The 15,428-nt window shown below is 39.8% G+C and overlaps 1 protein-coding gene across 1 annotated transcript in view; it reads left to right on the top strand.

Moving 5' to 3' along the window:
- Positions 1–15,428, top strand: part of dclk1a (doublecortin-like kinase 1a) — a 68,035-nt gene that overhangs the window by 32,948 nt on the left and 19,659 nt on the right. The window contains exon 6 of the mRNA XM_088321792.1: positions 2,599–2,696. Within this exon, the coding sequence (XP_088177918.1) occupies positions 2,599–2,696 (98 nt within the window). The remainder of the gene's footprint in view (positions 1–2,598; positions 2,697–15,428) is intronic.

Raw genomic sequence — 15,428 nt, 5'->3', positions numbered from 1 at the left:
GCTCAGCCGCCGTCTTCCCATTGAAAGCTTTATCAGCGCAGGCATCGGCTCCTCTTCGTCTTCTCGCACTGTGCTCCTCATCTCCATCATGCCCGGGGAGGAAGGTAGGGACGGGACGCCATTTGCATGAGAACCGGCGCCCTTTCGAGCGTTTTTTTTGCGTTTTTTCCGGAGATTCGTCCGCCAAAACCGCAGCCATTCGGGCGGACGCGTTGTGTAACATCGTCGGTGTGAGCGCGGTTGGATTTCTTCAATGGAGTTGATGGGGATGTTGTCATGCGATGGTGGAGGTGAAGTGTGCGTTGTGTAACGTCTATTTTGGTCGCAGGGCACAAAGTTGCTGGGATCCATTCGAGTCTGGGGGAGGTTTTTTTGGGGGGGGGGTCTTGGATAAGGACGAGATTGAGGAACTGGAGGTGAAGGAATAGGGTTTAGGGTGACCGACATGCATTCAATTGGGGAAGGTTTAAGGGGTTTGTTTCAATACAGGGCTTTGAGTTGGTTAGGAAGATTGCAGGGTTTGTACGGGTGCTTGAAATCCTCGAATTCTTTTTAATTTCAATGTGTTTTTAAGGATGGAAAGGTGCTTGGGTAAGGTGGGTGTGTAAGTGCTTGAAATTGTTGCCAAGTCTGCTTAAAAGTGGCACCGACATTACTCTCTGGTGGCTTCAATTTGCCATTGGATTTCTTATTTCCCCCAGTCTTAGTTAATGGCAGCTGGCATTAGTCTGTATGGCATTGACCTATGAAAGATGAGATTGATAAACTGGAGGCAAAGGAATACGGTTTCCAGGTAACCAACATGCATTCAATTGAGGAAGGTTTAAGGGTTTGGTTTCAAATAAGGGCTTCGAGTTGGTTAGGAAATTTGCAGGGTTTGTACGGGTGCTTGAAATCCTCAAATCTTTTTTAATTTCAATGTGTTTTCAAGGATGGAAAGGTGCTTGGGTAAGGTGGGTGCGTAAGTGCTTGACATTGTTGCCAAGTCTTCTTAAAAACTGCACCGACAGTGCTCTCTGGTGGCTTCTATGTGCCATTGCATTCCTCGGAGTCTTAATTAATGGCAGCTGGCATTAGTTTGTATGGCATTGACCTATGAAGGATGAGATTGCCAAACTGGAGGCGAAGGACTACAGTTTCGGGGTGACTAACATGCATTCAATTGAAGAAGGTTTAAGGAGTTTGTTTCAGATATGGGCTTCAAGTTGGTTATGAAGATTGCACAGTTCGTACGGGTGCTTGAAATCCTCAAAAATGCTTGAATTGTAATGTGTTTTCAAGGATTCAAAGGTGCTTGGGTAAGATGGGTGTGTAAGTGCTTGAAATTGTTGCCAAATCCGCTTAAAAATGGCAGAGACACTGCTTCAATTTGCCAATGCATTTCTCCTTACTCTGAGTCTTAATTAATGGCAGCTGGCATTAGTTTGTATGGCATTGACCTATGAAAGATGAGATTGCCAAACTGGAGGCGAAGGAATATGGTTTTAGGATGACCAACATGCATTTAATTGAAGAGCTTATAAGGGTTGGGTTTTTGATAAGGGCTTCAAGTTGGTTAGGAAAATTGCAGGGTTTGTACAGGTGCTTGAAATCCTCAAAATGCTAGAATTGTAATGTGTTTTCAAGGATTGAAGGGTGCTTGGGTAAGGTGGGTGTGTAAGTGCTTGAAATTGTTGCCAAGTCTGCTTAAAAATAGCACAGACACCGCTCTCTGGTGGCTTTGATTTGCTATTGGATTTCTTTTTCCCTCGAGTCGTGATCAATGGCAGTTGGCATTAGTTTGTATGGCATTGACCTATGAAGCGTGCTATACTTTAACAGGGCAATATGAAATAGGTATTAGTGCAAAAACTATGTACAATTATGGACTTTTTGATGAGTTATGCAAAAAAATTAAGGTTACGTTTTCCAGTGATAAATTGTAATGTGAAGAACTTCCTGCAACTGAAAATGTAAGATACATATCACAACTACTACTTACACATTACCTACTTATTGAAGGTGTAATTATATTGTTGACCACAAGAGGTATACTCTTAATAAGCCCTTTTATTTTTAAAAAAAGAAGAAGACAACAAGAAGTACTTTGTTGTTCATCGTCGTTTGCACTGTAATAAAATTTTAAAGTACATTTTTAGGAAAACTGGTGTTACGGTTTCAAATGAAGGATTTGAATAGGGACTGAAAACCTGGGTCGGGCTTTTAACAAAGGGCAAATATTGGTTTTGTTTTAATTTGGAGCCTCATAACCAAGATTTGGATTTTAAGTTAAGGCTTCAAGCTTGGGTTATACTTTTCAACAAGAATTTCATCTTTTTTTTCAACTTATAATAAACAAGATTCAGTTTTAAAGTCATAAAGTCATAAATCTTCAGACTGGTCTTTAAAACCTGCGGTAGCATCTGGGATGGTGTTTAAAAAAAAAAGGGTTACGGTTTCATCCCGGGATTAAGGTTGTAAGCACTCAAGTAGTTGACATGCAAAAGCTTGACATGCTATTAGCGATTAGCCACACGCAAAAGCCTGACATGCTATTAGCGATTAGCCACGTGATCTCACGCACGCCTCTCACGCGCTCGTATTTCGACTCTCCCGCAGTGAACGGGACGCCGGCCAGTCAGCTGTCCACGCCTCAGACGGCCAAGTCGCCAAGCCCCGCCCCCAACAGCCCGGCCAGCCTCAGCCAACAACGGCGGGTAAGAAAATTAGCCTCATGCTAATGCTACATACATTCCAGCCAGGGCTGTAGCAAACTCATACGTTATTTATCTTCTGCGAAGAGCTTTGCTGAGATCTTAGTGTGACTAAACAATGAACGATTTATGTCAACAGGACACGGAGAAGGAGCAGAATAGGCCGACTTCATCTTAAAAAAGTCATCCCACCCCATCTGTGTTTATGTTTTCCTATTTTTCCTCATCTTCACCTCGAAACGACCCTTGATTTTTGATTTTTGGTCTAGTTTTTTTCTGTCTTTTATTTCATTTCATTCTATTTTATTAAAAATTATTCGTGGTTAAAAAAAGAGTGTTGTGACAGATTTATGACATTTTGTACCACAACAGTAATAGGAAGTCATAAACCTCAGATAACAAGATGTCATGCTTTTGGCTGTCGTAATTGATTTTGACCTTGAGTAGTGATCTAATCCAAACGTCAATTTAAATGGAGCAGTTAACTAATATCTACGGGGCCAGAATTGTTCTAGAAACCATCTTAGATTTTTGACCTCTGTGTTGTGACAGATTTATGACATTTTGTACCACAACAGTAACAGGAAGTCATTAACCTCAGATAACAAGATGTCATGCTTTTGGCTGTCGCAATTGATTTGTGACCTTGGGTAGTGATCAAATCCAAACGTCAATTTAAATTGATCAGTTAACCAATATCTACGGGGCCAGAATTGTTCTAGAAACAATCTTAGATTTTTGACCTCTGCACCCATTTAAATCCGTTATCCTTCAACAATCTGAGTAAAATTGTTGTCAATGAATCAAGATTATACGGGAATATAGTTGTTCTCTTTGAGTATATTAAATGAAGTCAATCAAAACTTATAGACATAATTGATTGATTTGTGACCCCCATCATGCAATGCGGCACAGTTTTTATTAGAGTTGACTTTAGTAGGATGTGCTTCCTTGTGTTGGCCCTGCTCCGCTGAGACGACACGCTATCTCACATGATACAATATAAGATATTATAGAAGATGAGATTTATGTCCCCTCATTCGCAAAAGAAAAGCAACACTAAAAAAGTACTTGGATTTTGACTTGGATGTTGCTGTTTTTAATCATGTGTTTAGCTTTTAACATGTTTCACGTTTAGAAGAGTTTATGACATTTCAATAAAATTGATTAAGGATTGTGTACCCCTCCTGTCAAAAAGCAATGCTGTGTAAGTTTATGGCACCAAAATGAAATATAACAGATATAATATGGATTATTTTCTAATCTTTGGTGGTTTTATTATCTATTTTGCACTGAAATCCAATATGGAAATCAATTTCCACATCAAATGATTGATTTATGACTATTACTACTCTTACAAGAAAAAAATATGTACCCTGGAGTTTATATGTTTGACAGGTTCTTGGCCCATTTTTTTACTTTATGTGAAGAGTAAATCCATGACAGCGCTCCACAATTGTTGACACATTGTTTTATAAAAGAAGGCATGTTGTTTTAGATTTATGACCCTTTGATTTCTATACAGAAGATTAAGATGCTGTTCAATTTTATTCATTACCCCCCATACTCTAACAATAAATCTATTACAATAGTACAAGGGTTTAAAATGTTGATGACGCATCATTTTATAAATTAAGGTATATTGTCTTAAAATGATGACCCTCTGATTTCCATACAAATGTTTAAGATTCTCCACCTCATATGTAATTGATTTATGACCTCCGAACCAAATTTCCAATTGAAGAACCAGCTTGCCAATAAAACTGAGGAAGGATGTTATTGTTAAGAAAGCAGCATGGAGAATGATTTATCTTTTCATGAGGGGCCATAAATCACTCACTACTAGCCGAAGTGCTAGTTTATTAATTATGGGATTTAAATGTTACAATTACCTGCTAAGGTTATTATTAAGAAAGCAGCATGGAGAATGATTTCTCTTTTTTTTATGAGGAGCCATAAATCACTCACCACTAGCCGAAGTGCTAGTTTATTAATCATGGGATTTAAATGTTACAATTACCTGCTTATGTTATTGTTAAGAAAGCAGCATGCAGAATGATTTCTCTTTTCATGAGGGGCCATAAATCACTCACTACTAGCTGAAGTGCTATTTTATTAATTATGGGATTTAAATGTTACAATTACCTGCTAAGGTTATTATTAAGAAAGCAGCATGGAGAATGATTTCTCTTTTTTTTTATGAGGAGCCATAAATCACTCACCACTAGCCGAAGTGCTAGTTTATTAATTATGGGATTTAAATGTTACAATTACCTGCTTATGTTATTGTTAAGAAAGCAGCATGCAGAATGATTTCTCTTTTCATGAGGGGCCATAAATCACTCACCACTAGCCGAAGTGCTAGTTTATTAATTATGGGATTTAAATGTTACAATTACCTGCTAATGTTATTGTTAAGAAAGCAACATGCGGAATGATTTATTTTTTCATTAGGGGCCATAAATCACTCACCACTAGCTGAAATGCTAGTTTATTCATTACGGGATTTAAACGTTACAATTACCTGCTAACTGTACAGCTTTACGAACAAAGCACAGGGAGATGCAGTCCTCACTTGTCGAACGCATCCCCCAATCACACGTGACGTCATAAACTACACAGCCAAATGCACAGCCGTCATGTTTTTCTCCACGCAGCTCTCGCGTGACCTATTTTTATGAATCGGAGCAGCATCGCCTCCTTCCCACAACGCATCTCATCCGGATTTGCGAGCGTCGCCGCACATCTGCTGGTAGATTTAAGTGTAAAAAAATTCAAATGAGCGTCGGCCATAAATCACAAAAAACAAGCAGACGTTTGCTCCCCGTCCTCAGCGTATTATGTGTCATGCCGCCATGACTCACCTTTTTGTTTAGCGGGTGTGAGAGTGTGTGTATTTGTCGCATCGTTGCATAGAGACGTTTGGGGAAGGTCATTAAATGACTAAGAAATGATTTCCGTGTTGATTTATGTCCTCTTCGTACAGTATGTACTCTTTTCTGTCATTTGATTTATTGTATTTGTTCACATTGATTTACGTTTGTGTTACATTCCAATTTTGTCTGTGGTCATTAAATTGTCATCTCATTTGCACACGTTTGTTGTCTGTTTCTTCATTTCATACACATTTTTGTGCATGTGTTCTTGTGTGAGTGTACAGGGTTGGGTAGGGTTACTTTAAATGGATTACTTTCAATTACTTTTGGATTACTCCAATACCAAATATGTTAATAAAAGACAAAGGAAACTAAATATGAATGAAATTACTAGATTTTGTGCAGGCTTGGGGGGAACGGAATACATGGAACGGCAAAAATGATGTTGGCAAGCTGTTTGGACTTATTTTCATTTTGTTTCTGTCGCATTTTATGTTAGTTTTGCCGGAGATCAAAGGGATCAAAGCCAGGAGAGAAAGCTTACCACGTGTTGTGAGTCATCATTGTATTCATATTTAGTTTCTCATCTCATCTCATTAGCCGCACCGCTTATCCTCAGTAGGGTCGCGGGTGTGCTGGAGCCCATCCCAGCAATCATCGGGCAGTGGGCAGGGGACACCCTGAACTGGTTGCCAGCCAATCGCAGGGCACACAGGGACAGACAACTCGCTCGCTCATTCACACCTAAGGACAATTTGGACCAGCCAGTTTCTTTTGTCTTTTATTAGCATATTTGGCATTGGAGTAATTCAAAAGTAATTGAAAGTAATCCAGTTAAAGTAACCCTACCCAACCCTGTGAGTGTATATATACATATATATGTTGTCACAAAACAGGAACGGAGACGGGACCCAATCGCGTTTGTTTTACTCAGCTTTATTTTAAACGAGGAAGGGACTTGCATCCACGATCCAAGGATCGTTGGTCACAGGTAGCAGGTAGCTGGGACGCGGAAGTGGCACTTCCGTGTCAAGCGAAGGTAGTTGTTGAAAATGAGGAGGAGCAAAACATAAACGGGTCCAGAAAACAGGTCGGCGACGGGAATCAGACAGAACACAGGGAAGGATCGAGTCGGATAAACGGGTGGAGAAAAGAGGTCGGCGACGGGAATCAGACAGAACACGGGGCAGGTTTGAGTCGGATAAATGGGTCCAGAAAACAGGTCGGCGACGGGAATCAGACAGAACACAGGGCAGGATCGAGTCGGATAAACGGGTCCAGAAAAGAGTTCGGCGACAGGAATCAGACAGAACACAGGGCAGGATAGAGTTGGATAAACGGGTTCAGAAAAGAGGTCGGCGACAGGAATCAGACAGAACACAGGGCAAAATAGAGTCGGGTAAACGGGTCACAAAAGCTTGCCTAGCCGGTAGCATAGGTTCGCAGACGATCAGACAAGTGTTTTCAGGAAGGCGGGAGTTTAAAAAGAGTCCAACAGCCAATCAGGGTCCGTGGCTGTTGGCGCCAACGGGGCAGCCTCAGGTGCCCAGCATCAGTAATCATGACATATATTTTGTGATTTTCTAGGAAATTCGATTTTTACTAGCAAGAGAAATCATTGATGTGAACAGTAGACTAAAATAGTTGATCTTTTAAATTCTTTGTAAAAATTTGATGATGAAACTTCTAGATTTAAGGCTCATTTCTCATTTTTTCTTTACCAGCAGGACAGTTTCTTAAATAACATATATTAAATAACATGCCTATAACCAGAATTGGTGAAAATTCACTGGAAATGTGAAACAATATTTGCTTACTCAAGTATATTTTAGAATAGGTGCAGATCGGTCGTGAAAACAGCTCACTGCTCATTGGGATTTTCTAGGGGATTTGATTTCTATCTGGTATTACAAATTGTTTACACAATCAGTGTCTTTGAATACATGATGAGTTCTTCCAAATTCTTTAAAATTAAGCCTAAAATGTATATATGTACACTTCCTCAAGGCAGATGTTTACTGGTTGACTGGGCCTATTAGAATCCTACTTCTAATAATTACAACTTGGTTATAAAATTATAATAACCTAGTAACAACATAGTAATAGCAACTTTTTTAAAAAATGCATATAAAACTTCGCGCTAATCAACAAAACCAAAAAATTAGCTCTCAGCTTTAAAAAGTTGGATAGCCTCATACAAAATGAAATACAAACCCAACAAATTAATGTAATGTGTACCTAAACAACGATAAATATGATGTAGGTAATAACAAATATTATACCAATTATAAAGATAAAAATCAAACAATTGAAGACCATTTACTGTACCTTTAAGCCGCGTTTTGATGGCAGACACGCGTATCCCATTTTCATATTTTGTAATCTTTTCCTCCTATGATTGCTGTAGACACTGTTTTGCACTTTATCTTCTTCTTATCGCTAACTCTCACTTTAAACACGTTACTATGGGCTAAAAATGGCTAAAACACACTAAATCACAATCAAATGAGATCTCACAATTCACGGATCCCTTAACCGTCTGGGTCATCAGGCCACCGAAGAGGACGCAACTCTGGACAGTTTTCTCCACTGTTGACGGTCCCTGGCTTGTTTTTGGGTCGTAGCAAAGTTGGACAACAGTCCATTCCTTGATGTTGTCGGCCCGGTTCTTTTTCGGTCTAACTCTCCTCCTGCCCCCTTTGACTGTGCCCTGGAGAATTATCTTGGCCAGTCCTTATGATCTTGTGATGTGACCATACCACTGAAGTTCCCGTCTGCGCACAGTTGAGAACAGTTCTTGGTAGGGTCCAATGTGCTCTCTGGTGGTGTTTCACACTGTTTCGTTTGTTACATCAGCTAAATAGCTGATTCCTAGAAATTTCCTGTAGCATCACATCTCCAAGGCCTAGATTTTCCTTTCCTGTTTTGCTGAGAGAGCCCATGTCTCGCAAGCGTAGTGTTTGATTTGGTCTGATCTTTCATCTCACTGCTATGTTCTTGTCCCTCCAAATGGGTCTGACAAGTGGGGTTGTGGTTTGAGCTACCCTGGTTCTGACTTCCTATCTGAAAGCTTGAAGATACTTAAATTTGGTTCATGGTGATGTTTGTGGTGATACCTTGGGGATTGTTGGTCATTACTTTTGTTTTTTTCTGTTCTGATTTCCATTCCCTACTGGCTTGATGCTTTGCCGGGCGATTGACCAGATCTCTGAGTTCCTGTTGGTCCCCTGCCAATCCGGCAATATCATCAACCAAACGGAGGTTAGGGATGCTGTGTCCCTCATTACTGACTGTACCTTCATGTTGCTCCAGAGCTTTGGACATGATCCTCTCTGGGAAGACGTTGGCTAAAATTGGAGAGAGAATGCAGCCTTGTCTCACACCGACTGTGGTTTGAAACCACGCTCCAATGATAGCATTGATCAGAATCGAACTGTTAGCATTGGCATACAGTTGAACTAATTTCTGTCCCATTTTATACTTCTGCATCATGCCTCATAAGGCAGTTCAATAGGGTCGCAGGGGTGCTGGAGCCCATCCCAGCCATCTTCGGGCAGTGGGCAGGGGACACCCTGAACTGGTTGCCAGCCAGTCGGAGGGCACACAGAGACAGACAACACACTCGCTCATTCACACCTAGGAATAATTTGGACCACCTGACATTTTTGGAGAGAACATCGTTGGGCGTCGCCCCAAAATATACGCAGAGAGGAGATATGGCAAAAAGGGAACGCTCTTTATTGCATTCGGGACACGTTCAAAGTTCCAGACGTTCAACATTGGCCTTTATAGTGTTCTCAAATAATGTTAAGATATCTCGTGAAGGTTGTCTGCCCCGTCTCTCTCAGCATATCAGCTTGTGACCTCTTGCAACAACGTCATCCCACAACCTTCACCAGTTGCCTACATACTTTATTAGTTAATGTCCAAATTCCACAACAACATGCATGTTTTTGGAATGTGGGAGGATACCAGAGTGCCCGGAGGAAACCACTTAGGGAGAACATGCAAACTCCGCACGGGGAGGGTACGGTAGCTGGAATGGAACCCTGGATCTCTGCACCATCGGGCTGCATGATAACCACCCTGATGAGACAGATATATATATAGATATATATATATATATATATATATATATATATATATATATATATATATATATATATATATATATTTCCCCATGCAAGCTTATCTTACATTAGTGTGGGCGTGTTTTTTTCCCCCAGGCGTCCAACTGTCAGGGGATCAGCACCATAATCCCATCGTTGTTGATCTTTTGCGACAAGAGCACGACGGGATATCTTTGCCGTCTAGACGGCGGCAAGTCATCAAATTGACTCCTGTGCAAACAAACACTTTATCACGTCTTCATTTTTCTCTGCCGGAGGATTATTTGGACTTGTTGTTTTGGAAAGAAAGAAAGGAAGAATGGTAGAAAGAAAGGTAGAAAGAAAGAAGGAAAGATAGAAAGGTAGAAAGAAAGAAGGAAAAGTAGAAAGGTAGAAGGAAGCAAAGGTAGAAATAAAAGTAGAAAGAATGAAGGAAAGGTAGAAAAGTAGAAAGAAAGAAGGAAAAGTAGAAAGGTGGAAAGAAAGAAATGTAGAAAAGTAAAATGAAAGGTAGAAAGAAGGAAATTTAGAAAGAAAGAAAAGTAGAAAGTTAAATATAAAGTTAGAGAGGTGGATAGAAAGAAACGTAGGAAGAGAGAATGAAAGGTAGAAAGGTAGAAAGAAAGAAAGGTAGAAAGGTAGAAAGAAAGAAAGAAAGGTAGAAAGATAGAAAGAAAGAAAGGTAGAAAGAAAGTTAGAAATAAAGTTAGAGAGGTGGATAGAAAGAAACGTAGGAAGAGAGAATGAAAGGTAGAAAGGTAGAAAGAAAGAAAGGTAGAAAGGTAGAAAGAAAGAAAGGTAGAAAGATAGAAAGAAAGAAAGAAAGGTAGAAAGAAAGTTAAAAAGAAAGTTAAAAAGGTGGAAAGAAAGAAAGGTAGAAAGAAAGAAGGAAAGGTAGAAAGGTAGAAAGAAGGAAAGGTAGAAAGAAAGAAAAGTATAACGGAAGTAAGAAAAAGGTAGAAAGAAAGAAAGGTAGACAAAAAGAAGGAAAGGTAGAAAGGTAGAAAGAAAGAAGGAAAAGTAGAAAGGTAGAAAGAAAGTAAGGTAGAAAGATAGAAAGAAAGGTAGAAAGAAGGAAAGGTAGAAAGAAAGAAAAGTATAACGAAAGTAAGAAAAAGGTAGAAAGAAAGAAAAGTATAACGAAAGTAAGAAAAAGGTAGAAAGAAAGAAAGGTAGACAGAAAGAAGGAAAGGTAGAAAGGTAGAAAGAAAGAAGGAAAAGTAGAAAGGTAGAAAGAAAGAAAGAAAGGTAGAAAGGTAGAAAGAAAGGTAGAAAGAAAGAAAGGCAGAAAGAAAGAAAATTATAACGAAAGTAAGAAAGAAAGTTAGAAAGGAAGAAAGAAAGAAAAGTAGACAGAAAGAAGGAAAGGTAGAAAGGTAGAAAGAAAGGTAGAAAGGTAGAAAGAACGGTAGAAAGAAGGAAAGGTAGAAAGAAAGAAAAGTATAACGAAAGTAAGAAAGAAAGTTAGAAAGGTAGAAAGAAAGAAAGAAAGGTAGACAGAAAGAAGGAAAGGTAGAAAGGTAGAAAGAAAGAACATTGTGATGTATTACCACGTGAATAAAATGGTACCGATGCATACACTAATATTTTTTAATCAAATTGGATTTTAAATGATTTTTAATGGCTATTCCCATTACTTGTATGACCATCTTGGTTCCCATTTATCTCTGATATAATTTCATTTTATTTCCTTTTCGTGCTTCTCGTTTTTAACTAAAATTCGCCCTTGAACTTGGCATGAAATTCAGCCCGCTAATATTTTATTTTTGTTGTTGACAATCCGATAATGGCACTGGAGAAATTGAAAAAGTGGTTTTGAAAGGGCTTGAATTTGGCCATGAAAAAGGTGTACAAACCCTATAAATTCTCAGGACCAGAACGGAGACAGGACCCACTTGCGTGCGTTTCTCTTAGTTTTATTGGGAAAAATGGAAAGGATAGTACACACGATCCGTAGATCGCTGGTCGTGGGGAGCAGGTTGCTCAGACGCAGAAGTGGTAATTCCGTGGCGAGCGATGGAGGTGTCGAGAGCAGAAAAAAACAGATCTGTAGCCGGGACATGGGAGCAAAATTGTAGTCGAGATCAGAAGAGGGGTCGGAGCTGGGAAACAGACGGGAATCAGAACAGGAGAGTCAGGGTCAAAAAGCTTGCCTCGCGTAAGCCGAGGTTTGCAGACAGACTGACAACCGGTGACAGGAAGACGGGGGTATGAAAAGTGACACATAGCCAATCAGCGTCGGAGGCAGTTGGCGCCAAAGGAGCGGGCTCAGGTGCCTTGCAACAGTAATCATGACATAAATACACTATCATACATTGAAACCAAAGAATAAACCCAATTTACAGCATCAAGCATTTGTTTAACAGATAAAAGTACCGTACTTTATCAACGTTTTTTATTACAAAAATCTTTGTACTATCAAATTATAATTAGAAAACAATAATGTTTTCATTATTGTGCTATTGATTGGTTATCTGTAATAAGATTGGTTGACCAACTTGGACACTTGCAGGTAAAGCAGTTTTCTATGGTAACCTAACTTGGGCAATCATTTTAATTTGACCCTATTTGAATTATGCACTTATTTTATTACTGTAATCATATATTGTCATTATATTGTTGCCTTTTAAATTTCCAGTTGCACTCATGCAGCCCCAAACCATGATATTCTCAACACCATGCTCGACACTAGGCACAACACAAACATGTTTGTACACATGCTTCACACAATCTGAGCAATTTATTAATTAAATATTTATTTTGACTGTTTGAAATGTTGCCGCCATCGCTTGGAAATTATTGGGAAAACAAAAGATGTGGCTTAAAAATGCTTTAACCTTCCTTTAGAGTGTGCAGAAGTCCAATTTTGTTGGCATTAGAAAGTATCTTCCTCTGCATTTTAGTGCCTTTGTGGGTCCAGATCGTCTGCTTGACATGATGACTTTTATAGAATCTCAAAATTTTTGCGTCAGAAATGTAGTTTGTAAAGCGGTTTTATGTGCGCGTAAAACTTAGACCGCAAAGTTATTGACGCACAGGCAGACACAGGCAAAAAAGGGGCAAGGCGACTGTTTACCCGGGCAAAATGCAGAATGCAATGCATGATAAAAATGCGAATATGTGAAAACTTTACTGCGATACAGCAAGAGATTTACCGTTGCAACGAGGGAAACTATTTCAATAAAGGCACGACAAATGAGCAGATCCTTGAAATATTTTATTTACAGAATATTCTGGACACAAATGAGTAACACAAATCAAAATGGCTTGCATTTGTTCTTACACTAAAAGGGCGATCCTGAGAATATATTAAAACCAAAACTAAATGCTAGAATGGAACAAAGAGCCTTTTTCCAAATCGGTTCTCAAAAGGACTGCCATGATGATGTTCATTACCACTTTTAGCTACAAAGTAAAACACAAGACAACACATATTACAAAATACATGACAAAATACAAGACAATATACATGAAAAAAATAGATGACCAAATACACGACAAAAAACACGTCAAAACACATGTCAAATTGCGCAAAAAAAAATGACAAAACACATAACAGTATGCACAAAAAAATAATAACAAAATACACAAAAATATACACAACAAAACAAACAAGAAAATACCTAACAAAATAAGTAACAAATTACATGAAAACATACACAACAAAATACACAAAAAATACACAAAAAATACACGACGAAATACATGACAAAATACACGACAAAATACACACAAAAATACACAAAATATACAGCCAAATACACGACAAAATAAACAATAAATGCGAAGATTAAAAAAAAAAATGGAAATGTTCAGTAAAAAATTTTATTGGTTACATAAAATGATCCACATGTTGTGTCCCTCCATCATTTGGGCGGCAGGAAGCGACCATATTTAGACGTCTCCTCAGCTTCCTTGGTAGTTTCCATAGCAACAGTCTTTGTGGCAGGAAGAGAGCAGCTGCCTGTGAGATGAGAAGGAGAAAAAGAAGAAGAAAAAAGCAGAAGAAGAAGGCCTTTTATGCTGATTGGCTTGCCAGGAATAAAATAATAAACAAGCTTACATAATCTGAAGGAGGATAGAAGACGTTTTTGTTCCCAGCGGGTTGTAAGAAAATGAAGACAGGTTTTTATTTATTCATTGCTTTATTGACATTTACAGTGTGTCACAAAAGTGAGTACAGTCCTCACATTTCTGCAGAGATTTCATTATAATGTTTTATTGAAAATATAGCCATTAGTAGCTAAATCCTTGGTAGCAAAAGTGAGTACACTCTTAAGTAAAAGCTCTTGAAGTTCATTATGTGTGGCCACCATGATTTTGCACCTTAATCCTCCTGTCCATGGATTTCACCAGAGCCTCACAAATTGCCTCCATGACAAAATGACAGAGCTGGGGCATATCCTCTTTCCACTTGAGTGTCATGAACCGGAACAGGCGGAGAACCCAAATGCGTGACGTTTCTCACACAAGCTTTTATTTTACGGGAAATAGGGCAGTCATGCACGTTAACCCAAACGCCAGTGATTGGGCGATCGTAGGGCGTAAGACGTGAGGCAGCAGTCTGGCGTGGAACAACAGGAAGCCAGAGGCTGACGAGATCGATACCGATTGCTCGAGCAGATATTGGACGGATGGAGCGATACCGGACAGGACGGGACGGACAGGATTGATATCAAAACTGCATATCGAAATTAAACAGGACAAACTAGACGGGAACGAAACTGGATATTCAACAGGACAAAATAGACGGGAACAATACCGGACAGGAAACACAGGCAGGGAACCGGACAGAGTCAAAACCCACGTCTTGCGGGGCAGAGGTTCGTTGACGGACTGACCAAGGGTGAGTGAGAACACTGAGCTTAAATAGATGGGAAGCCAATCTGTCAATGAGCCGCAGCTGGCGCCAATTGGGCGCCATGGCAACCGTGACATTGAGGATACCCCAAAGATGTTCTATTAGATTTAGATCTGGAGACATGCTTGGCCGGTCCATCCCCTTTACCATTAGCCCCTTTAGAAAAGCCTTGCTCCAGTATTTTACAGTACATCTTTGAGTTTGTGTTTCCCTCAATGAAATGCAACTTTCCAGTTGCACTCATGCAGCCCCAAACCATGATATTCTCAACACCATGCTTGACACTAGGCACAACACAAACATGTTTGTACACATGCTTCACACAATCCGAGCCAAATGAATTCATCTTTGTCTCATCAGATAATAAGATATTTTCCAGTGCGTCATGGTTGCCATTGCGCCCAATTGGCCGTGCCCATGTGTGTCACGGTTGCCACGGTGCCCAATTGGCCCTGCTTGTGTGGCGCCAGCTGCGGTTCAGTGAGAGATTGGCTTTCTTTCTATATCAAGCTCAGCGCTCTCTTGCTTTTTTTTGTCAGCCGGTCAAACGAACTTCTGCCCCACAAGATGTGGGTTCTGACTCTGTCCTGTTTTCCTGATCTTCAGGCCGGTTTTGTTCCCGTTTATTTTTGTCCGGTTTAATTTCGGGTTCCAGTTTTGTTTTTCGTCTATTTTGGTCCTGTTTATTATTTTCTCCAGTTTTCGTTCCCGTCTAGTTTCTCCTGTTAGTCATCGATCACCTGATTTGTTGTCAATCCCGTCTGTCCCTTCCTGTCCGGTATCGACCCCATCTGCCCGATATCAACTCGGGCATTTGGAGTCGGTCTCGTCGGTCTCTGGCTTCCTGTCCTTCCACGCCAGATCGACTTCCTAACGTGCATGACTCCCC

The sequence above is a fragment of the Urocampus carinirostris genome, chromosome 17 (assembly GCF_059441175.1).
Source record: "Urocampus carinirostris isolate Australia breed hairy pipefish chromosome 17, RoL_Ucar_1.0, whole genome shotgun sequence".
NCBI lineage: Eukaryota > Metazoa > Chordata > Actinopteri > Syngnathiformes > Syngnathidae > Urocampus > Urocampus carinirostris.
This window is presented reverse-complemented; position numbering and strand designations above follow the sequence as displayed.